At 45.7% G+C, this 25,217-nt stretch overlaps 1 protein-coding gene across 4 annotated transcripts in view; it reads left to right on the top strand.

Annotated features, from left to right (window-relative positions):
* Window positions 1-25,217, top strand: part of LOC141233754 (uncharacterized) — a 162,802-nt gene that overhangs the window by 98,889 nt on the left and 38,696 nt on the right. For all 4 annotated transcript variants that reach the window (XM_073667945.1, XM_073667943.1, XM_073667944.1 and 1 more), the window contains one exon: window positions 22,328-22,607. In XM_073667945.1, the coding sequence (XP_073524046.1) occupies window positions 22,328-22,607 (280 nt within the window). The remainder of the gene's footprint in view (window positions 1-22,327; window positions 22,608-25,217) is intronic.

Below are 25,217 nucleotides of genomic sequence, written 5' to 3' on the forward strand. Positions count from 1 at the left end.
AACAGATCAGCTTCAGCAGAGCTTGTTGCCACTTTGCTGATGTGCTGTTGCACAGGTCCCAGCTTGGCAGTGATGGGGAGGGTGTTCCACCCACCTTCTGGGGTGCTTGGCTTCCATGTGGTTTTGCATACTGGTGGTGCTCAGGTTGCCTTTGCCCTGGTCTCTGTTCAACTTGGTATGGCAGATGCTACAGACTACAATGTTTTTCTCTGAAGGACTTTCAGAAAAAAAATTCCACACAGCAGCTGAACACCTCCTTGCCCTGATTTGGCACACAGCGGGGTGCTCTTGGGAACAGTTGATCCAGTTCCCACTCAGAGCACACCATGACCCCTTGGTGCCTATGTTGGTGCTACATATCCATCTTCCTCTGTGTTGCTGTCATGGCTATGCATGCCAACGGTCCAGGTCGGATCAGTGGACTCATCATCGACCATCTCGTCTTCCATCTCATCGTCATTCCCAGTTGACATTGTAGGCTGACCTGATGGCAACTGAGTCTCATCATCATCAGCCTCCACCTCTGAAGACAGTAAATAAGTTCTGCCAAGTTGGTTTCTTCTGGCCGTAGGTTCTCAAATACTTGAGCATCAACGCATGCCACCTCCTCTTGTCCCTCTTCAATGCTGCATGGTGATAGGCCAGAGCCAACCAAAGGATACGTACCAAACAGATCCTCGGAGTGGCCAAGCTTGGGGTCATATGTCTCCTGTGACTGATAATGGCGGTAGGAAGGAGGACCAGCTTCAGGATTGGATGGGCCAGCCTTCTGTGTATCCACAGTAGACTGTGTGGTCGTGGAAGATTTGTTGCTGCTTGACAAATGCATAGAGGCCTTGTCTGCTATCCAAGACAGAATCTGCTCTCGCTCTTCGGGCCTCCACACATGTTTATGTTCCAGATCGAGAATTTTTCCAGGAACATAGTGGATGCATCAAGCTTCTTCTGACCTGACACAGACTGAGTGCTTTCTTGCGCAGTACGGACAACACCACGTCCACGTCCCTTAACAACAGCCTTTTTTGGCATTTTGGGTTTTGTTGACAGATTTTCGGATGTTGATGGCACAAGCCAAGCTAGCTGTCACAGCCAAAATAGTGGTTAAAATGGCCTGGCGCGTGCTTGGTAGCAGGCAGTAGGAAATGTTTGGACTACTGCTTTGTGCAGGGCAATCAAAGATTTTTTACGTAGACTAATACAGACAGAAAGAACCTAGGAGTCTGAACTGAAACGTAAATTAATGTGCATGCAAAATGTAAATGTATGTTCACATAAGGCTATTAGACAGAAAAAAAACAAATACAAAAGCTAAATACACTAATATCTAAAAGTAAATGGATAAATCACACAGTGCATAGAAATAATGATATACAATAAAGGGTATTTAGTTAACATAAATTTTGATCAAAATAATATATAAGCTATCCCGCCACGTCACAGCAACCCTTATGGGACAGTCCTAACTCTAATTTTTTTTTTTTTTTTTTTAATACAGACAGAAGGCAGGCTGACACCCCAAAATTGTGGTTAAAATGGCCTGGTGCTTGTTTGTAGCAGGCAGTAGGAAATGTTTGGACTACTGCTTTCTGCAGGGCAATCAAAGATTTTTTACGTAGACTAATACAGACAGAAGGCAGGCTGACACCCCAAAAACAGCGGAGAAAATGGCCTGGTGCGTGCTTGGCAGCAGGCAGTAGGAAATGTTTGGACTACTGCCTTGCATTGGGCCCTAACTGCCTTTCTATGTGGACTAATGTGGACAGCAGAAGCCAGGCTCTGACCCCTAAAACAGCGGGGAAAACAGATCGGTGCTTTTAAAAAAAAGGCAGCACAAAATGCTACTACTATGTGTGCAGGAAAAATATTGCTTTGCCTCTGACAAGAGCTGTTTTAAGATGGACACTGGAAGAACACTTTATCCTCTCCCTACCTAATACGCATGCTCTCCCTGTACTCTGACTTTGTTGTGAGTCTTCAGCTCTGAAAAGAGCTATTGTTTGGTGGTATTATGGAGCTAGTGAGCGGCTCCTTTAAACACAGAACTAGTACACACTGCAAGTAGCCTTTACAAGGGCTTTTGTTTGATCAATAGGCCTAAACACTCTCGCTAGCAGCTCAGCGATCTCTCCCGAGCAGCTCAGCGATCTCTCCCTAGCAGCTCAGCGATCTCTCCCAGCAGCTCAGCGATCTCTCCCAGCAGCTCAGCGATCTCTCCCAGCAGCTCAGCGATCTCTCCCTAGCAGCTCAGCGATCTCTCCCTAGCAGCTCAGCGATCTCTCCCTAGCAGCTCAGCGATCTCTCCCTAGCAGCTCAGCGATCTCTCCCAGCAGCTCAGCGATCTCTCCCAGCAGCTCAGCGATCTCTCCCGAGCAGCTCAGCAATCTCTCCCTAGCAGCTCAGCGATCTCTCCCGAGCAGCTCAGCGATCTCTCCCTAGCAGCTCAGCGATCTCTCCCTAGCAGCTCAGCGATCTCTCCCTAGCAGCTCAGCGATCTCTCCCTAGCAGCTCAGCGATCTCTCCCTAGCAGCTCAGCAATCTCTCCCGAGCAGCTCAGCGATCTCTCCCTAGCAGCTCAGCGATCTCTCCCGAGCAGCTCAGCAATCTCTCCCGAGCAGCTCAGCGATCTCTCCCTAGCAGCTCAGCGATCTCTCCTAGCAGCTCAGCGATCTCTCCCAGCAGCTCAGCGATCTCTCCCTAGCAGCTCAGCGATCTCTCCCTAGCAGCTCAGCGATCTCTCCCTAGCAGCTCAGCGATCTCTCCCTAGCAGCTCAGCGATCTCTCCCAGCAGCTCAGCGATCTCTCCCAGCAGCTCAGCGATCTCTCCCGAGCAGCTCAGCAATCTCTCCCGAGCAGCTCAGCGATCTCTCCCGAGCAGTTCAGCGATCTCTCCCTAGCAGCTCAGCGATCTCTCCCGAGCAGCTCAGCGATCTCTCCCTAGCAGCTCAGCGATCTCTCCCTAGCAGCTCAGCGATCTCTCCCTAGCAGCTCAGCAATCTCTCCCGAGCAGCTCAGCGATCTCTCCCGAGCAGCTCAGCGATCTCTCCCTAGCAGCTCAGCGATCTCTCCCTAGCAGCTCAGCGATCTCTCCCGAGCAACTCAGCGATCTCTCCCAGCAGCTCAGCGATCTCTCCCTAGCAGCTCAACGATCTCTCCCTAGCAGCTCAGCGATCTCTCCCTAGCAGCTCAGCGATCTCTCCCTAGCAGCTCAGCGATCTCTCCCTAGCAGCTCAACGATCTCTCCCTAGCAGCTCAGCGATCTCTCCCTAGCAGCTCAGCGATCTCTCCCTAGCAGCTCAGCGATCTCTCCCGAGCAGCTCAGCGATCTCTCCCTAGCAGCTCAGCGATCTCTCCCTAGCAGCTCAGCGATCTCTCCCGAGCAGCTCAGCGATCTCTCCCAGCAGCTCACCGATCTCTCCCTAACAGCTCAGCGATCTCTCCCTAGCAGCTCAGCGATCTCTCCCGAGCAGCTCAGCGATCTCTCCCTAGCAGCTCAGCGATCTCTCCCTAGCAGCTCAGCGATCTCTCCCTAGCAGCTCAGCGATCTCTCCCTAGCAGCTCAGCGATCTCTCCCGAGCAGCTCAGCGATCTCTCCCTAACAGCTCAGCGATCTCTCCCGAGCAGCTCAGCGATCTCTCCCTAGCAGCTCAACGATCTCTCCCTAGCAGCTCAGCGATCTCTCCCTAGCAGCTCAGCGATCTCTCCCTAGCAGCTCAGCGATCTCTCCCTAGCAGCTCAGCGATCTCTCCCTAGCAGCTCAGCGATCTCTGCCTAGCAGCTCAGCGATCTCTCCCTAGCAGCTCAGCGATCTCTCCCTAGCAGCTCAGCGATCTCTCCCTGCGCTTATAGAACGCAGGCTCCAGACGCAATGTGCACAAAATGGCGATGGTAGGGCTTAAATAGACCCTATGACACGGGGCGGCCAGCCAATCACAGTAATGCCACAATCAAGATGTCTGCAGCATTACTGTGATTGGTTAGGAAGCCCAGCATGTTTAGTGGCTGCAAAGGAGGCGCCAAAACTGCAGGGCGGGACATCCGAATATAGCGAGGAGAGTACACAAATACTCGCCGAATAACGATTAACCCGAATACGTACTATTCGTGCAAATAGCGATTAGTATCGAATACACTCGCTCATCACTACTCTCAATATTTCTCTGCATGTATGGCCAGAAGAAACGTTTACAGATCAAATTTGTTGTCCTCTCCCAGGTGTCCCATGTTTTCATAGAGTTCTTTGAAGACTAACCTACGGAATACTCTGGGTAGTACCAACTGCCGGTTTTGTCCTCCTTTTACGATACAGGATACCGTGTTCACTGAGGTAGAACTTCGTCCATTCTTTAACTAAAACAGATACTGCTGGTGACTCATTGCCTCTCTCCCGTTAACTTGGAAACCGATTTTGGTCCACATAAAGTAGTATTCTACCAATTATCTGATCTTCGGATTTTCCTTTGGTAGTTGTTGAATAGACCGGGGATGATCTTGTTCTCTCGCTTTTATGGTGGTTTCCACCGTCAACAGACACCACAATGGTGTGTCTTCCTCCTGATAAGCTTGTACTGCTTGGGTAGTGCTCTCAATTGCTTCCAGATTGACTTCCTCCGAGCATTCTTGCATGAACTCCTCAGGCTCTAGTGGCATTCTTGACAATCCGTCAGCATCCACATTGCATTTTCCTGGCCTGTACTTGATCCTGAAATTGAAGTCAGCTAGTTCAGCAACGCATCTCTGACCCATTGCATTCAGTTTGGCTGTAGTAAGGACATAGGTCAAACGGTTGTTGTCAGTGTATACCTCAAACTCTTTGCTGTAGTAGAGATAATCTCTAAATCGTTGACAGATAGCCCATTTCAATGCCAGGAACTCTAATTTTCCGAAATGTAGATGGTAATTCTTCTAGGCATCTGTCAACGTTCTAGAACCATAACCGATGACTCTCATTTTTCCATCTTGATGCTGATACAGGGCAGCTTCTAGTCCAACTTGAGAAGAGTCACAATGAAGAACAAATGGTAAATTGAAATCAGGATATCCCAAGATGGGTGGTTTTACCAGGTAGGCTACTAGTTCTTCCAATACCTCCTGGAGGTCTGCTGTCCATAGAATGGGCTGTTGGCACAAAATGCCATTGTTTCTTTTAAGCCCGGTCCTACCCGAGTTCTTCTTTTTCTCCGTGGGTGTTGCTGTCTCTGTCATCCCCCGCAAGAGGAGGTATAGTGAGGTGGCAATCCTGGAGAAGTTTAGAATGTAAGTACGATAGTAGGAGAGGAATCCTAATATCTGCCTCAACTCCCCAACGGTAGCGGGCCTCTTGTCTTTTTAGGACAGTAACGGAGCGATTTCTGCTGGGTCCATAGTGTATCCTTCTCTGGACACAATTTTTTCTAGAAATCGGACTTGTCTTTTGAACAGTTCACACTTCTTTGGGGTCAACTTAACTCTGTGTTGTTGATACCGTTGTAATACGGTCCTCACGTGTTCAACATGCTCCCGGAAGGTTTTGCTGTGTACCACATTGTCATCCAAGTAGAGCTGGCAGATGTCGTCCCTCAATCCTTCTAAGCATGTCTCCATGCCCCTCTGGAATTCTGCTGGAGCTGAACTGAGCCCAAACGGTATGCGGATCCACTCATATAATCCCCACGGAGTTATGAATACTGTCAAGGGTCTAGTGGACTCTTCTACAAACCCTTGGTGGTATTCCTTACCCTGATCGAGGACAGAGAACCAGGTGCTTCCTGATAGGCTATCCAGCATATCTTGGATCTTTGGTATCGGATGTCGATCAGGTACGGACTTTTGGTTTAGTTCCCGGTAATCACAAGAGAGTCTCAGTGTACCGTCCTTCTTCCTAACACAGACAATAGGAGAGGAATAAGATGACTTTGACTTTTGGACCCAACCTCTGTTGATGAGATCTTGTAAATATTCTTTCACTTCATGGTGTAATGGTTTTGGCACAGACATGTAACTTCTGGTTACTGGGGTTGGGTCTTTCAAATTGATTTTCAACTGTAATGATGGGATGCAGCCTATATCAGAGTCATCTTTGGAGAATGCATGACACTCTTCTCTCAGCATCTGTTTTGCTACCGCTAGATCTTCAGCACGCAAGTGTTCCAGGGATACTGGGGGATACCAGGTGTCCTAGGTGGGTCGTGCAATTTTTTCCCTGGGGAAACTTCTGTTCTTTGGTGGGGAGACTGAAATCACTGTAGACCCCTGGGCAGGTCCCACACTGGCTGGATATACCGTTTTAACGGTTTCAATGTGACCTAACACAGTCTTTGGATCCAGTCTAATTTTGTGTCTCATAGTATTCATCACTGGTATTGTCACTTGAGCAAACCCACCAGTAGGAATCGTAAGCGCAGTCTCACCTTGAACTAGGCCTTCTGGAAGTTCTGAGGAGTCTTTTGGCATGAACAGTCTTTTCTGGACTTTTCTTCCCGGTTCTACCTGGACTCCACACCTCATCCCCACCATTTGGTTTGCAGGGATGATGGTTGGGTGCTAGCCTACCTTGACTTTTTTTTAGGTCCATTGTATTCTGTGCTTTCTTTACTCTATGAATCACATTTTCCACCATGGCGTTGGGTATGGCAAGCGATGTAGCAATTGCATCCACCACCAGTCTCCTTGACTTGTGTTTCGTGATGACCTCACTGATTACATTATAACCCTGGATAGGATCCTCTGCCACGTTCTGATCACTGGTCACGAGAAAAGGTACCAAGAGCTTAATGGTCTTGCTGTTCTTTGTGGCCCTCAGTTGGAAAGTCACTTCCACCCAGCCTATGAAAGGGTTTTCAGACTGGTTGACGGCTTTGCCGTGGAGTTCCACTGGTCCCAAGAGTTCTTTTAGTGACCGAAGGCAAGTGTGTGGCAGATAGCACCTTCTCCATTCTTCATTTAAAAGGCTCGCTTGGGCTCCTGTGTCCCACAGTCATTTTACCAGGAGTCCATCTAGCTGGCACTGTATAAAGCACCTTTCACTGATTAGACTGATGAGGCTATCTTTACTGACTGAGGAATCCTCATCCCAGGAGTACATCGTTTGACCTCTGCACTGGGCATTAAGTAACTGATGCCCCTGTCTCCCTTGCAGCTGTTGTAGACAGGAACACACTTGGGGATTGTACTGATGCAGCCGTTTTACCTCATGTGCCATTCTGGAGTTTGGTGAGATTTGGATTTGCTTTTGGGGCCTCCTCCGTGTCACGGTTACCAGTCACCCCGCACTGGCAACCTCCTGTCTTTTAACCCAAACGACCGTGACCATTGGCACTTCTTGGCATAATCTCCTTCCTCACCACATCTTAGGCAGTGGACACACACCGTACGCGGATTTGATGAACTGCACGCTTCACAAGCCGGGTATATTCTGTTTTGGAACCCACTCCTGGGTCTCAGGGATCTGGCCTGGAACTAATCAACTTTTTCACCTCAATCAACTCGGCTCGCAGTTTTCCTATTACTTCCTCCCAGTCAGCGCTTGCAGACCTCTCTTTTGTTGGTGATTTAAGGTTCCCTCTCAGAGGTGGCACTAGAGGGTCTCTATGATGATCTTCAGACTGGCCACCGGTGGTCTCCAACTTCAGCTGACTCATTTTGGTGTTTTTTGGAGCAGGGCCTTTCTTTAACTTCTGTTCGCTCTCTGACTCCAAACTAGCCGCCTCATTCATTTTTTCAATTAGGACTTGGTCCAAAATGCCAGGATCTTCTAGGTACTGTTTCAGCTGCAACCTGATATCTTTGCTGATTAATCCCGTTCCCAATGATCTCAAGAACTTCTTCTGGACTATTCCAGCATCAAACTTCTCTTCTGCTTCTACATCTGTGGATGCAAACAACAGTCTATCCTTCAGTTCAATTGCTTTGAACAAGAAACTTTGGAGTGAGTCATTATTTTTCTGTGAGAGGTTAATGAGTCGGTGGAACAATTCTGAAGTACTCTCTTCTTTATAGTGCCCTTTTATAATCATCTTCAGCTGTTGCAAGGTCAATTGACTCTTCATTTGTAGCATACTACAGAGGTTCAGTCCTGGGCTGATCACTTTCACCACCCCCTCAATGATCTCATCTAGCTGGTAGCCTTTCTGTAATCCTGCATCGATCTGGTGCAACAAGTTCATATAAGACAGTCTCTCTTTCTGTTCACACTCTCCAATCTGTCCCAGGATCTTGAATTCTTTCCTTATGGTGATTTGTGGTGTTAGAGAGGACGGTCTCCCTGATTTATCTAACCCGAGCAGGTTAAAGGTCCTGTCTGAGTCTATCACCCGTTCAGAGGTTTTGGTCGATTCCTGCAGGGCTGTTGTTAGGGCTTAGAATTGTTCTTTCAATTCCTGTAGTTCAGTCTGTAGACGGAGATTCCAGCTTTTGGTAATTGGTGCTGCCCCTCCATCCTCCAACTTCAACCTGGTTAGAAACTGTGTTAGTTCCTGTAGGAATGTCCCCATGACGTCTTCAGCTTCTTTCTCCCCCAGCTCATCCATTTTTGCATTAATGGCAGCTAACAGTTGCCTGCGGTTGTGTGCTTTGGAAATCTGTTCTACTGACATCTTTATATGTTCTGCTACTGTTCTCAATTCTTCACAGGTTAACTGAAGAAGTATTCACTAGTTCTGTCCATTTGTACTTCAACATCCATTGCTGCTAGTAAGTTTTCTTTAGGGCTGGTCCCCTTTAACTGGTGTAGCAGAGTTGAGTTGAGGTGCTGCGCTGCTGTGTTTTTCCAGACACTTTTCCTCTTCTTCCTCTACACGCTAATGCCCACTCAGGATTCCCTGTACTGGCCACCAATGTTACACGCACGCCACTACTTTCCAATAGGGATGAGACAGGTTACATGAATTCTTTGGAATCCTGGGGGAACCGTTACTCAGGGCGACCATAGATCATGTCCTGCAGCTTCTCTCAGGCACACAGGGGTATTGACCCTCAGGCACAGACACGTAGGTTATTTCACTTGCTGACCAGACACACTTGACAAAATTCCTCATAAACGGTGGAACAGTAGCATTTAATAAGAAGCCGCACAGCCAGTGCAAGTTAAGTCTTATGAGCAACAGGCTCCAGTGACAAACAGTACAGTTTCCTTAGCAGCACAGCCATTCACAGTCTTCCCAGTAGTACAGGACAGCACAGATCTAATGCAAAGGTACATTAATGAACACAGCATTCTTTACAGCACAGTGAGATGGAGGAGGGGGGAGGGTTTGCTGAGGGAGATGATCCCTGTGACACCATTTCTTCCAGTCTTTATCTTTCTGCTTGACAATACTCTGCACTGCTAGTTCAGGAACTCTACCTGACCTGTGCTTAGCTTCACTCCTGACTTGAATCCTTTTCACTTGCAGGGGCGCTTCTGTGACATACAGAACACACACACCACCTTTCTCTTCGGCTCCAGCCTGACAGTAAACAACTTCCCCACAATCCCCCTGGGGCACTGCTAAAACACTCCCCTTCTTCTGTGACTGTGTTAACCGGTCTAGTTGCTGGATGCTTTTAAAGCACCAGCACTACTTCTGCATGTCACAAAAGCTTGCTCAGCAATGCTCAATACTTGATTGACCATTAGGGTGCTTGAGCACGCTTGTTACTCAGCCGAGTATCGGGGGTGCTCGAGTGCAATGCTCGAGTCCCTATCCCACATGTTTACTGACTGTTAGACAATCATTCATCATACGGGAATTATCTTCCATATACAGTAATGCAGTAGCCATGTTGGCTATTGGTATTACTGTGATTAGCCAGCTGCTTAATTGGGTCTCTCTAAGATTCAGGGACCCAATGCTCAGCCCACTGACCTCTGAAATCAGAGGATATAATGAATAGATACTGCTTCCCCCACCCACTTCTTGGAGTGATCGCCAGCTAATGCCAATCTGTGCAGGTGTGCTACTCATTCTGGCAGCATCACTGTGTCTCTGAAGCCGGGTGGACACTTCCAGGCATCAGAGATGTGCACTGTACATGTCCGAAAGTTCAGAAGATGGCTTTCAGTCATGTGCATTGTGCACCTCTGAAGCCGGGAAGAAACACCCAGCTACAGAAATGCAGAGACGCTGCTGGAATCAGTGGCACGCCTGCACAGATTTGCATTAGCTAGCGCTGACGCCGCTTGTGCAAATTGCCACGGTGGCGTGATAACATGGAAATAGGACTGACCAGTCTGGGGAGCTAATACCCCATTGACTAGTCAACGCCCTCATTAGCAGAAGGAAAGCTGACGTTATAAATTCTTTTTTTAAAGCATTTATTTCACCAAATTATGTTACACAGGGCTGGTTAGGAAGGGGATGCCTTTCACAGAATGAAGCTTCTTATGTTGCAGCAGCCGCTGCCGGTTCTCATGCTGAGGGTAGTGCGAGAGACAGCCACTGTGACGAGTGGTGACGTCAGGAAGGTTACCGCCAGTCACAGATGCTGTGTGACTGCGTGGGAAACAGCTTCTATGACCAGTGGTAACCTCATTGACATTACCGCCGGTCACAGACACTGCCGGCTATTGTGGAGCTCTGTGAGATCCTGCAGTGGGTGCTGGTGTGACAGCCTATGAAGCCGCTTTCTCTGAATGGGGCTCCATATGCTAGAATTTTGGACAGGGCTTGTTGTGGGATAGTGATGCGGATCACGGCGGATCCATTGGACTACAACAGTCCGGAGTATGATTTTTTGGGGAAAATAAATTGGTGAAAGAAGGTGTCCGGTTTTTTTTTGTTAAAATAAAGCACTTTTCTCTGTGTGCTTTTGATTTTTACTTGCAGGATTGATAATAGAGGTGCCTGACTTACACTTCTCCACTACTAACCCCAAGGCTTGGTGTCATTGCCAGCTGCTGATATCAACCCCTAATCTCATTACACCGATTGGCACCACATCACGGTAATTGGAAAGAGCTGAGACGGGGCACCAGAATTGGCGTATGTAGTGTGATGTGCCAGTCCTAGAACAGCTGAAAGCTGGTGATTTTATCCTGGGAAGGGTCCAATAACCATGGCCCATTCCCACCTGATATAAGCCCGTATCTGTTTGCTTTGCTTTAGCTGGTTATTAAAAATAGGGGAGACCCCACTCGATATTTATTTATTCCTAGAAAGCTGCTGGATATCTGCCGGCTATTTCTCTATCTCTCTGTATCTATCTATCTATCTATCTATCTATCTATCTATCTTATCTATACATCCCTCTATCTATATCTTTTTCTAAGCATGTTTTCCTTTTTTCTTTAACTTGCCTTAAACAGCACTGATTGCTGTACAAAAACGCAGATAAAAAAATACAATAAAAAAAGCAGTAAAAACACAATGTGTGCACACAGTCATGAGACTTTAAGGTTCATAGAGTTCCTAGCTGCTGGAATACCTAGAGGCTGTGAAAGAAGGTTACCAGAGTTCACAGCCTACAGGTGTTGCAGCAGCTGGGAACTCTATGAACCTTAAAGTCTCCCTTTGGGTTACCGGGCCTCACAGTTGCTGGGTCACACAGAGCGCAGTCTGGAAGTCCTCATGACCTGTCGAAATTTCTGTAGTATGTCGAACTGCCAGAATGCCCTCTGCATAATGTAATACAGTAATTCTCCAGGTCATGCAGATTGCCAGACTGCCAATTATGGTGCTATGTCAGACCCAGGCGGTTGTGAACTGATGTAACCTCACTGACATCACTGAGGTTACGTCATTTCATAGCGTCCGGTCTCGCCGAGCAGCATGCCTAGCAGCAGCGGCTGCAAAAGTCTATGGAGCGTCATTTCGGCGCTCCATATGCTTCAGATGGCGTGCGACATCGTGGGATCGTTGGACTACTTCGCAACTGAATAGACTTTGTTTTTTTTAATATGTAAAGCAGGTGCCAGAAATGCAACGCGCAGAGATATGAAGTGAGGGCAGTCAGAGATGTGTAAAAACAATTTATATATATATATATATATATATATATAAAACCAGGATTTAAACAAGGGGGTAGTAACATAAATGATCAGGTAATTTGCAATAACAATCAACAATCTCCCAAAATAATGTGATGCACCCTGGCGTGGGAATCACCACAGCAGTTCTTTAATTCCGTGAATGGCCCTAGCGGGGGTCACCGGTTATTCCTGCTAGGCTATAAGTCTTTTTCTAACAAAGTCAATTAAATCAAATTTGGCTTTTTCCACTACAACCGTCCCCCTCCCAACCTGACATTCTAAACCCCACTCCCCCCGGTACCGTGGATGATCATTTGAAGTGTCGGCCCTGTTCAGCGATGCAGCTCCTCTGTTTCTGCTGGCGTGACTCCTCTGACGCAGTTCTCTCTTATCTCATCTTTGCTCGGCCATTGGAGGTGGTCTCTCGTGCCTTGGATAGCGGGGTCCGTACCTTGTCGGTTGACGGACAATGTCAGGTACTGTGAAGTCACACAGTACCACAAGCAGATCCCGGCTCTCTTCAGCGGCCGCGGTGCTCGGGGGACCTCTGCGGTTAATCCGGCATTTGTTCCCCGGCGTCCGCCTGTGCTGCCTCATAGGTCTCTGCCTCCGACCTGTCAGGCTGGTTTCCTCAGTGCATCCAGCATGCGTCTCCTTCTCTCTGCAGCTTGGCGCTGAAATCACCTCAGGTTTGGCGCGCTCGACCATTATATTTAAAAACTCCTCAGTGGACGTCACCTGACCGGGTCTCACGTTCAAATCTGTTCCCCCATCAACATTCCTAAGGCATCTTGGTTCAGTTTGATTGCAGTCAACCAGCAGATGACAATAAGGCTTTTTGACTTCTATTACATTCCTCCCTCCTTTTTGCTCGCCAGTCCTTGGGCGAGTGGATTCTTTGCAAGATTGATGCCTCCTTTGAGGCAGCGTAAGTTCAGACAAGAGGTGAGCACACTCCTCTGTTTTCTGTTGAATCTGCGATAGTATCCAAAGAGTCCTAGAAACGCCCTCCGCTCCCTTAGGTTGACTGGTGTGGGCCACTTCTGCACTGCCGCTACTTTCTCCGCGGTGGGGTACACTCCCGCACTAGACACAGTGTGCCCCAAATATTCAATCTCTCGCTTGAAGAGATGACACTTGCGGTGCTTGATTTTCAATCCATGCCTCTGAAGTCATTCCAACACTTATTCCAGTCATCGGAGATGATCTTCAAACGTGGCGGAATAGATGATTATATCGTCTAGATATAGTAAAGTAGCTTCGAAGTTGAGGTTCCCCAAGCATCTCTCCATCAATCTTTGGAAAGTCTCTGGTGCATTTGTCAGTCCAAACGGCATCCGGTTGAACTCAAACAAACCCATAGGAAGGACAAAGGCAGTTTTTGGACGATCCTTCTCAGCCACTGGGACCTGCCAGTAGCCACTGGCCAGGTCAAATGAAGAGAAGAATTTAGCACTTACCAACGCAGATAGAGACTATTCAATTCGGGGTAATGGATAAGAGTCCTGTACTGTACATGCATTCAACTTCCGATAGTCTACACAGAATCTCATGGTACCATCTTTTTTCCGAACCAGTACAATAGGAGCTTCCCAGGGACTCTGACTTTTGCGGATTACGCCATTCCTCATCATATAAGACAAGAGTTCTTTCACCTTCTGGTACATTTGAGGTGGAATCTGGTGATACTTCTCTCGAATGGGAGCCGTATTTCCAGTGGGTATTTCATGTTGAATGTCCCGAGCGCAGCCAAAATCTTCTTCATGTTGTGCAAACACCCCTTGACAACACTGTAGAAGCTGTTCAAGAGAATGCCAAGAGTGTGCAAAGCAGTCATCAAAGCAAAAGGGGGCTACTGTGAAGACCCTAGAATATAAGACATATTTTCAGTGGTTTCACACTTTTTTGTTAAGTATATAATTCCACATGTGGTAATTCATAGTTTTGATGCCTTCAGTGTGAATGTACAATTTTCATAGTCATGAAAATATAGAAAAATCTTTAAATGAGAAGGTGTGTCCAAACTTTTGGTCTATACTGTATATATATATACAGTGGTGGCCAAAAGTATTGGCACCCCTGCAATTCTGTCAGATAATACTCAGCTTCTTCCTGAAAATGATTGCAATCACAAATTCTTTGGTCTTATTATCTTCATTTAATTTGTCTTCAATGAAAAAACACAAAAATAATTGTCCTAAAGCCAAATTGGATATAATTCCACACCAAACCTAAAAAAGGGGGTGGACAAAAGTATTGGCACTGTTTGAAAAATCATGTGATGCTTCTCTAATTCGTGTAATTAACTGCACCTGTAACTTACCTGTGGCACCTAACAGGTGTTGACAATAACTAAATCACACTTGCAGCCAGTTAACATGGATTAAAGTTGACTCAACCTCTGTCCTGTGTCCTTGTGTGTACCACATTGAGCATGGAGAAAAGAAAGAAGACCAAAGAACTGTCTGAGGACTTGAGAAACCAAATTGAGAGGAAGCATGAGCAATCTCAAGGCTACAAGTCCATCTCCAAAGACCTGGATGTTCCTGTGTCTTCCGTGCGCAGTGTCACCAAGAAGTGTAAAGCCCATGGCACTGTGGCTAACCTCCCTAGATGTGGACGGAAAAGAAAAAATGACGAGAGATTTCAAGGCAAGATTGTGCGGATGGTGGATAAAGAACCTCGACTAACATCCAAACAAGTTCAAGCTGCCCTGCAGTCCGAGGGTACAACAGTGTCAACCCGTACTATCCGTCGACGTCTGAATGAAAAGGAACTGTATGGTAGGATACCCAGGAAGACCCCACTTCTTACCCCGAGACTTAAAAAAGCCAGGCTGGAGTTTGCCAAAACTTACCTGAGAAAGCCTAAAACGTTTTGGAAGAATGTTCTCTGGTCAGATGAGACAAAAGTAGAGCTTTTTGGGAAAAAGCATCAACATAGAGTGTACAGGAAAAAAAAAGAGGCATTCAAAGAAAAGAACACGGTCCCTACAGTCAAACATGGCGGAGGTTCCCTGATGTTTTGGGGTTGCTTTGCTGCCTCTGGCACTGGACTGCTTGACCGTGTGCATGGCATTATGAAGTCTGAAGACTACCAACAAATTTTGCAACATAATGTAGGGCCCAGTGTGAGAAAGCTGGGTCTCCCTCAGAGGTCATGGGTCTTCCAGCAGGACAATGACCCAAAACACACTTCCAAAAGCACTATAAAATGGTTTGAGAGAAAGCACTGGAGACTTCTAAGGTGGCCAGCAATGAGTCCAGACCTGAATCCCATAGAACACCTGTTGAGAGATCTCAAAATGGCAGTTTGGAGAAGGCACCCTTCAAATATCAGGGACCTGGAGCAGTTTGCCAAAGAAGAATGGTCTACAATTCCAGCAGAGCATTGTAAGAAACTCATTGATGGTTACCGGAAGCGGTTGTTCCCAGTTATTTTGCCTAAAGGTTGTGCAACCAAGTATTAGGCTGAGGGTGCCAATACTTTTGTCTGGCCCATTTTTGGAGTTTTGTGTGAAATGATCAATGATTTGATTTTTGCTTCATTCTCTTTTGTGTTTTTTCCTTGCAAGCAAATTAAATGAAGAGAATAAGACCAAAGAATTTGTGATTGCAATCATTTTCAGGAAGAAACTGAGTATTATCTGACAGAATTGCAGGGGTGCCAATACTTTTGGCCACCACTGTATATATATATATATATATATTTATAACCAGGCTTTAAACAAGGAGTTAGTAACAAGAATGATCAGGTAATTTACAATAACAATGAACAATCTCCCAAAATAATGTGATGCGCCCTGGCGTGGGAGTCACCCCGGCAGTTCTTTAGCTCCATGAGTGGCCCTAGTGGGGGTCACCGGTTATTCCCGCTAGGCCGCAAGTCTTTTTCTAACAAAGTCAATTAAATCTAGTTTAACAAGGAAAAAGAAAAAGAAAAGGCGGTTTGGAAGGAGCACCAAATAGCTAGGATGAGGCAAATAAGTGGGATTACATTTTTTTATTTATTAATCACAACGTGTTTCGACGGAAAAAAACGGCTTCATCAGGTGATAAGGGATATTACAGAGGCACAGTATTATATAGCTGAACACAATTACAAGGGGAGGGGTAATAAAATTAACCTCAAAGGGTCCAAGGCAAATACAGAGAAAAAGAGATAAAATTATTAGTGATGAGCGAGCATCCTCGCCACTGCTCAGTACTCGAGATGCTCGGAGCTCGCCGAGTACTTTCGAGATGCTAGGGCAGGAGCTCGGGTCCCCGTCCTGCATGTCTGGCGCTATTTAGAGCATCAATCATGCAGGGATTGTCTGCCACTCACTGTAATGCCACAGCCATGGTGGTTGTGGCATTACATTGATTGCCCAAATCGATGGGAACAGTGCCAACAGTGAAACATGAAAAGCCGGCAATTCATCAGCCGCATACACCGGTACCCGACAATTTATAACAGAAAGAATAGAGAATCACACATAGATTAGATAGATAGAAACATGTCAGTCACATATATATGAAGCACAGTGACAGTGTTGCTTACTGTACTTGTCATTTAGTGTTAAAATAAAAGATTTCTTAAAAAAAAAAATTGGCGTGGGGTTCCCCGTAATTTTAGTCTGGGGCAGATGTTTGAAGCCTGGGAACGGGGTAATACCCACGGAGCTTCCCAGGCTACGAATATCAGCCCCCAGCTGAATACATAGCCTTTACTAGCTATTAAAATGGGGGACCCAAAAAAAAAATGACGTGGTGTCCCCCCTATTTTAATAGCTAGCAAAGGCTAGGCAGACAGCTGGGGGCTGATATTAATAGCCCAGGAAGGGTACCATGAATATTGGCCCCCTCCCAGGCTAGAAACACCAGCCGTCAGCCGCCCCAGAAATGGCGCATCCATAGGATGCGCCAATTCTGGCACTTAGCCTCGCTCTTCCCACTGCCCTGTAGCGGTGGCAGTGGGGTAATAGGGCTGGGGTTGATGTCAGCTTATAATGCCAGCTGACATCAAGCCCAGGTTAGTAATGGAGAGGCGTCTATAAGACACCCCCATTACTAACCCCATAGTCAAAGTGAAAAAAAAACACAAACACCCAGAATAAAGTCCTTTAATTGAAATAAAGACACAATTCTTTATTGTTCTAAATTAAACCATACTTACCATCACGCCCATTCCAGCTGAAGCCAACGATCTCCTGCAATAAAAGTAAAATATTAAACCAACCTCATCCTTACCTTTCCATGGTTCCCAGGACGGCTTCAGCTCTGCTACATTCACATGACAGGCTGGATCGCAGCAGAACGCTGCCATCCAGCTTGCCATGTCGCAGAGACACTGAGAAGCGCAGGCATGCTTGCGCTCCTCAGTGTCTCTCTGTGACGGCATCCAGATGAGCCGAGTTCATGTCCGATGAACTCGGCTCACCTCATGCACGTCACTGACAGCGTGGGAGAATTCTGCTGCGCATGCGGTGCCGGCAAATGACGTCACCGCCTGAGCAGGAAAATTCTCCCACGCTGGGATGGCTTTGAGATGGCAGGCTGGATGGTAGCAGAACGCTGCCATCCAGCATGCCATCCTTCAGAGACACTGCGGAGCACAGGCATTGACAGCGTTCTTCTACCATCCAGCCTGCCATCTCAATGCCATCCCAGGGTGGGAGAATTCATCAACCCCAAATCCCATTGCCTTGGTGCCCTGGCAATCTGGAAGAGCTGAGACAGGGTGCCAGAATTGGTGCATCTAATGTGATGTGCCAGTTCTGGGGCAGCTGCAGGCTGGTATTTTTAGGCTGGGAAGGGGCCAATATCCATGGACCTTACCAGACTGATAATATCAGCCCTCAGCTGTCTGCTTTGCCTAAGCTGGTTATTAAAAATAGGGTGGGCTCCAAGTCATTTTTTTAATTATTTCTTTACTTATTTCTAAAAACAACAGGGAATTACCGTGACAAATGGAGTTTTTTTTTTCTTCTCTTATTTATTTTGCCTTATATTCAAGTCATTATATAGGAGAGAACGTTTCCTAACCTTTTTTCCTGTAAAATCCATTTTATCTCCGGTTTTGTGTGTTTTATTTTGAGTCCATAAAAGTGGCGTAATACCTCTGACAACATTGTTGACAGCAGTGATCTGGGAGTCAGAAATGCTTCCAGGGGTCTTCCCCATGCTGTTCCCATGTCACTTGAGCACTGTTTCCATCCATTTCAGCAATATTCCCAGACCTCCTGGTAGGGTCTTCTGGAAAAATGTTTAAGCTTCCCATTGACTTCCATTATGCTCGTTACTTGAAACGATCACCCAAACATTTATGATTTGCTCAATTCTAGTGACGTGCACCCGAACATTTTAGTGCTCGCTCATCAGTAGTAGATAGCATTAGCCCTTTTGTTTTAATGGTGCAGCAACAGCAGCGGTGGTATACAAGTACTCCAATAGCAATATTAAACCCTGCTTAGATGCCTCTAATCCAAAACTATCCCTCCACTGAATGCAGGTAACAGCCGTTTTACTACAGAAAGGAAAATACTTAGCCCTGAGAAGGATTTTTCTTTGAAATGGTGCAGGATTGGTATACAAGTACTGGAATATCAATATTAAACTCTGCCTATACTCCTGATCTAACCTTGGCTCTCCCTCCTATAAGAAGTCTCCCTGAACTGCTTCCTGATGACAGTATGCCGAGCATCATGTCACTGAGTCTAATATAAGACCCCAGGACTCAATGCAGCCGGCCAATCAATCATACCAGTGGCCAACATGGCTACGGCATTACCGTGCATGGTGGGCAATCCGTGCATGTTTATTGGCTTTCTTACAGGTACCAAACATGCAGGGAGCTCAAGCACCAGTTATAGTTGATCGAGTACTGAGCGTGTCTGAGCACCCCGATGCTCGATCGAGTATCAAACAGTGGAAAGCACTCTCGCCCAACACTGCACAGCACCCATTGGCATACAGCGATTGTGCTGGGGCACAAGTGATGGGCTGACAGAGAGAGTGATTTCCCTCTGTCAAACTTCTCCGGTGCTTTTGACTCTATGGACAGTGGCATATGAGGTGTTAAACTGCTTCAATCTGTGAAAACATTGATCCTAGCAGTTACAGCAAGAGCATTTGCATACTTAGTTTGGACTCCTGCAGGTGATGGCACGGGTACAGTAGCTGTAGTGTGCGATCTTCATAATGTGCATTTCCATCATGGAGCACAAACTGACATTTACTCATGACTGATACGCAGTATATACATAAGAGACTGCATCGTTAAGGTTTTAATCCATGAATTCTCAAGTGGGGTACCACAGGGCTGTGTCCTGGGACCTGTATTGTTCAACATCTTTATCAATGATTTAGATGAAGGAATTGAGGGTAAACTGATGCAATTTGCTGATGACACAAAGCTAGGAGGGATAGCTAATACTAGAGAAGAGAGAGAGGAGACTCAAAAAGATCTAAATAAACTGGAGCAGTGGGCAGCAACCAACAGAATGGTTTATAACAGGGAAAAATGCAAAGTACTACATCTGGGCAATAAAAATGAAAAAAGCATATACAGAATGGGAGGAATAGAGCTAAGCAACAGTACATGTGAAAAAGATTTAGGTATACTAATAGATCATAGACTGAACATGAGTCAACAGTGTGATGCAGCAGCAAAAAAGGCAAATACAATTCTGGGATGTATTAACAGAAGCATACAGTCTAGATCACGTGAAGTCATTATCGGTCTTTACTCCTCTTTGGTCAGACCTCATCTGGAATACTGCGTCCAGTTTTGGGCACCACATTTTGAAAAAGACATCGACAAACTGGAGCAAGTTCAGAGAAGAGCGACCAGAATGGTGACTGGTCTGCAAACCATGTCCTATGAGGAACGGTTGCAGGATTTGGGAATGTTTAGCTTGCAAAAAAGAAGACTGAGAGGAGACTTAATAGCTGTCTACAAATATGTCAAGGGCTGTCACATTGTAGAAGGATCATCTTTATTCTCATTTGCACAGGGAAAGACTAGAAGCAACGGGATGAAACTAAATGGGAGGAGACACAGATTAGATATTAGAAAAAACTTTTTGACAGTTAGGGTGATTAATGAGTGGAACAGGCTGCCACGAGAGGTGGTGAGTTCCCCTTCAATGGACGTCTTCAAACAGAGGCTGGACAGACATCTGTCTGAGATGGTTTAGTGAATCCTGCTTTGAGCCGGGGTTTAGACCCTCCAACTCTACCATTCTATGATTCTATGAATTAGATATGGGGTAAAATGCTAACAAAACCCCTAAATGAAGATGTTCTGCTTCTAAAATGGGGTATTTTAGGGGTGAAATAATTATGTTTTTGCAACTCAAGGACTCTCCAGATCTACAGGGCTACGTTCCCACAATGAGCTTTTTGGCGCGTTTTTGATGTTGCAGACATTCTGCAGCATTTCTGCACCCTTTAGGCCACGTTCACACATGTGCGCATGGCCTTAAGTAAGATAGGTTACTTGCATTTTTTAGAAAATTGGGGTTATAAAAATTATTATTATTATTATTAACATCAAAAACTCACTAAAAGGAAAACTCAAATTCGGAGGCCTGTCTTTGATAGCGCACAAGTGCAATATATAGGATAATTCTAAATACCACAGATAATGAACGCTAAGTTTTGTTCCTCTTTAATCACCTGCTGGGTTACAGAATAAAAAATATGTCTGTAGTATAAATGAGAATCATCCACCATCATAGACCTGCTGCCAGTGATCTGCAGTGGGTACGGAAAGTATTCAGACCCCATTAAATTTTTCACTCTTAGTTTCATTGCAATCATTTGGTAAATTCTAAAAAGTTCATTTTTTTCTCATTAGTGTCCACTCTGCACCCCATCTTGACTGAAAAAAACAGAAATGTAGAAATGTTAGCAAATTTATTAAAAAGAAAAACTGAGATATCACATGGTCATAAGTATTCAGCCCCTTTGCTCAGACACTCATATTTAAGTCACATGCTGTCCATTTCCTTGTGATCCTCCTTGAGATGGTTCTACTCCTTCATTGGAGTCCAGCTGTGTTTAATTAAACTGATAGGACTTGATTTGGAAAGGCGCACACCTGTCTATATAAGACCTCACAGCTCACAGTGCATGTCAGACCAAATGAGAATCATGAGCGCAAAGGAACTGCCCAAGGAGCTCAGAGACAGGATTGTGGCAAGGCACAGATCTGGCCAAGGTTACAAAAGAATTTCTGTATTACTCAAGGTTCCTAAGAGCAAAGTGGCCTCCATAATCCTTAAATGGAAGAAGTTTGGGACAACCAGAAGTCTTCCTAGACCTGGAGGTCCAGCCAAACCGAGCAATCGTTGAAGAAGAGCCTTGGTGAGAGAAGTAAAGAAGAACTGTAAGATCGCTGTGGCTGAGCTCCAGAGATGCAGTAGGGAGATGGGAGAAAGTTCCACAAAGTCAACTATCACTGCAGCCCTCCACCAGTCGAGCCTTAATAGCAGAGTGGCCCGACGGAAACCTCTCCTCAGTGCAAGACATATGAAAGCCCACATAGAGATTGCTCAAAAACACATGAAGGACTCCCAGACTATGAGAAATAAGATTCTCTGGTCTGATGAGACGAAGATAGAACTTTTTGGTGATAATTCTAAGCGATATGTGTGGAGAAAACCAGGCACTGCTCATCACCTACCCAATACAATCCCTGCAGTAAAACATGGTGGTGGCAGTATCATGCTTTGGGGGTGTTTTTCAGCTGCAGGGACAGGATGACTGGTTGCAATTGAAGGAAACATGAATGCGGCCAAGTACAGAGATATCCTGGATGAAAATCTCTTCCAGAGTGCTCGTGACCTCAGACTTGGCCGAAGGTTCACCTTCCAACAAGACAATGACCCTAAGCACACAGCTATAATGACAAAGGAGTGGCTTCAGAACAACTCTATGACCATTCTTGACTGGCCCAGCCAGAGCCCTGACCTAAACCCAATTGAGCATCTCTGGAGAGACCTGAAAATGGCTGTCCACCAACGTTCACCATCCAACCTGACGGAACTGGAGAGGATCTGCATGGATGAATGGCAGAGGATCCCCAAATCCAGGTGTGAAAAACTTGTTGTATCATTCCCAAGAAGACTCATTGCTGTACTAGCTCAAAAGGGTGCTTCTACTCAATACTGAGCAAAGGGTCTGAATACTTATGACCATGTGAGATTTCAGTTTTTCTTTTTTAATAAATTTGTAAAAATTTCTACATTTCTGTGTTTTTCAGTCAAGATGGGGTCCAGAGTGTACTATAATGAGAAAAAAATGAACTTTTAGAATTTACCAAATGGCTGCAATGAAAAAAAGAGTGTGAAAAATTTAAAGGGGTCTGAATACATTCCGTACCCACTGTATTTATTTTTTATCTTTCTTTCTCTTTCAGGGTCGCTTGACTAAGCCTATCATCGGGATTTTCTCCAGGGAAGGAGAGAGTCAGTATTCCTGGCTGGTGAACGCGCTTATACCGGATCCTTTCAGAGATAATGTTCCTAAGTTCAGACCCTGTTTCATTAGTAATGAAGGATCCCAGCAGTTCGGTGAGGTCGCATCTCAGTGCACATTCGCTATACTGTATCACTGCAATCCGAGGGCCAGTACAAGTGCGACCAATGTAATGGGATCCCTATATGATAAAGAGCTGGATCATCTCTCCTCTAGACTTGGTAAGAGATGGATTATTATCTTCTGGAGAGTGATGTCCTGTGTATGTTGAGGAGCTGGAGTACCTCTCTTCCTCTCTTCTAGATTTTGCGAAAGATGGAGGATTGTTTTAATGAGAGTTACAGTCCTACTTATGATGATTAGTGATGAGCGAATATGTTCGAAATCCGATCGCAAAGGTTAAATTCCACATGAATATGGCACATTCGGATTCGCGATTGGAAACACGAGCATTTTTTCTTAAAATCAGCAAAAAAAACTCTTACACTCCGTGAAAAAGTGCGGGAAAATTATTGCGGTGCAACTAAAGTATTTTTAAAACTTTGGCTAGCATAGTGGTGGTGTATGATGAATGAGGGGACATGTTTGATGAGGGGAGGGGTGGCGAGCTGGCAGGAGCTGAGAGCAGCGCCGTGCTAACGTGTTTGTAATCTTTTTTTCTTTTTCTTCTAACTTTGTGTGCAAATCGCGGCTAGCCAATCAGGGCGCAGGACGGATCCACACTGCCCAGACACAAGGGCTTGTGCCATTGGCTGCTGAAATCACATGTCCTCTGTATATAAAGAGCGGACATGTTCTCTGAGCGGCATTTTCTGCTTGTAAGTGATCACAGACTCTGCTGCTGGCCGCTACTCCTGTATACTGAGAGATATTAGCTAGATTCATAGACGGCTGATTGTAAGTCAGATAGTTTAGATAACAAGTGTCCTGTGTGTCTGTGTCTTTTTTTTTTCTTGTGCCATTACTGAGGTCCACACAAAGACAGCAGGGCCCATTTCATAGAACTATGTTGTGCACCGGTTGTATTGTGCTCAATGCACGAGTATCCCTTAAAAATATCTATTTTTTCACTTGCTAATGTGATAGAGCAAGCAAGCCCTACTAGCCCACCTTTACATTTTGTTGCATTGAAACTCAGCTGTACGCAGAGCTCCAGAGTGCAGAGTATAAAAATCAATTTTTTTTTTAATCTGCTAATGTGATAGTGCAAACTATAGTAGCCCACCTTATCATTTTTGAGGGGTTAAATTCAGCTGTATGCACAGTAAAAAAAAAAATCTATTTTTTTCTGTTGCTAACCAGAGTGAAATTTTTTTTTTTCTTTTTGTGACAAACGTGAAACACTACGTCGTACGTCACCTTCTCATTCTATGGCGTTGAAATTCAGCTGTTTTAAGAGTAAAAAATTCTAATTTTTCTGTTGCTAACCAACAGAAAACCTGTGACAATCGTGATACAGTCTGCCATAAGCCACCTAGTCCTTTTGTGGCAGTGAAATTAAGCTGTACGCAGATGTAAAAAAAACTTTTTTTTTCTGTAAGTCTAGTGATGGGCGAACCCGAACATCAAAGTTCGGCGTCCGTACCGAACACCTACTCTTAAAACACGGACCCTGAACACGGACTTCCTCAGGAACTCCATGTTAATGTTCAGGTACGGATATTTCCCGCTCTGTCACTTGGGTGACAGCGCAGGAAACGCAGGTTCTGATCGCGGTAATTGCATTACCGCGGTCAGAGCACTGTGATATCATGCTAACAGTTGCCATAGCTGTGACAGTGACCTGCGGTAAATAGCTTACTGCGGGTTATAGGCGCTAGCTGATGGTACTACTACCACCATCAGCCGGCGCATGCTACCATAGGAAACAGCGAGCACAAACGCCGCTGGATGGGAGCAGTAGTCTCCCATCTGCCGACGTCTGTGCTGTTGCTGAAAGTAAAAAAGTTAAAATTAATAAAAAAAAGTTCAAATAAAAATAAAACACATTATAATCACCTATACCTTTGCTCGGATGTTCGCCGCCCCTGCAAAAAATAAAAAATAAAAAAACACCATATACTCACCTTACAGGTTATCCCCGAAGCCCATGATCACCAATAATAAAAGTAAAATAATAAACCAACCTCATCCTTACCTTTCCAACACAGTCCAAATAGTAAGGGTCCAACGAAGATCCCATGAACAAAACAATCACATTGTAAAATTATCTACACTGCTCAAAAAAATAAAGGGAGCACTTAAACAACAGAATATGACTCCCAAGTAAATCAAACTTCTGTTAAATCAAACTGTCCACTTAGGAAGCAACACTGATTGACAATCAATTTCACATGCTGTTGTGCAAATGGAATAGAAAATAGATGGAACTTATTGCCAATTATCAAGACACCCTCAATAAAGGAGCGGTCCTACAGGTGGGGACCACTGACCACATCTCAGTACCAATGCTTTCTGGCTGATGTTTTGGTCACTTTTGAATGTTGGTTGTGCTTTCACACTCGTGGTAGCATGAGACGGACTCTACAACCCACAGAAGTTGCTCAGGTCGTGCAGCTCATCCAGGATGGCACATCAATGCGAGCTGTGGCAAGAAGGTTTGCTGTGTCTGTCAGCGTAGTGTCCAGAGGCTGGAGGCGCTAGCAGGAGACAGGCCAGTACACCAGGAGACATGGAGGGGGCCGTAGGAGGGCAACAACCCAGCAGCAAGGCCGCTACCTCCACCTTTGTGCAAGGAGGAACAGGAGGAGCACTGCCAGAGCCCTGCAAAATGACCTCCAGCAGGCCACAGATGGGAATGTGTCTGCACAAACGGTTAGAAACCGACTCCA

Source organism: Phyllobates terribilis, unplaced genomic scaffold (genome assembly GCF_046119375.1).
Source record: "Phyllobates terribilis strain yellow unplaced genomic scaffold, ASM4611937v1 Scaffold_625__1_contigs__length_943254, whole genome shotgun sequence".
Taxonomy (NCBI): domain Eukaryota; kingdom Metazoa; phylum Chordata; class Amphibia; order Anura; family Dendrobatidae; genus Phyllobates; species Phyllobates terribilis.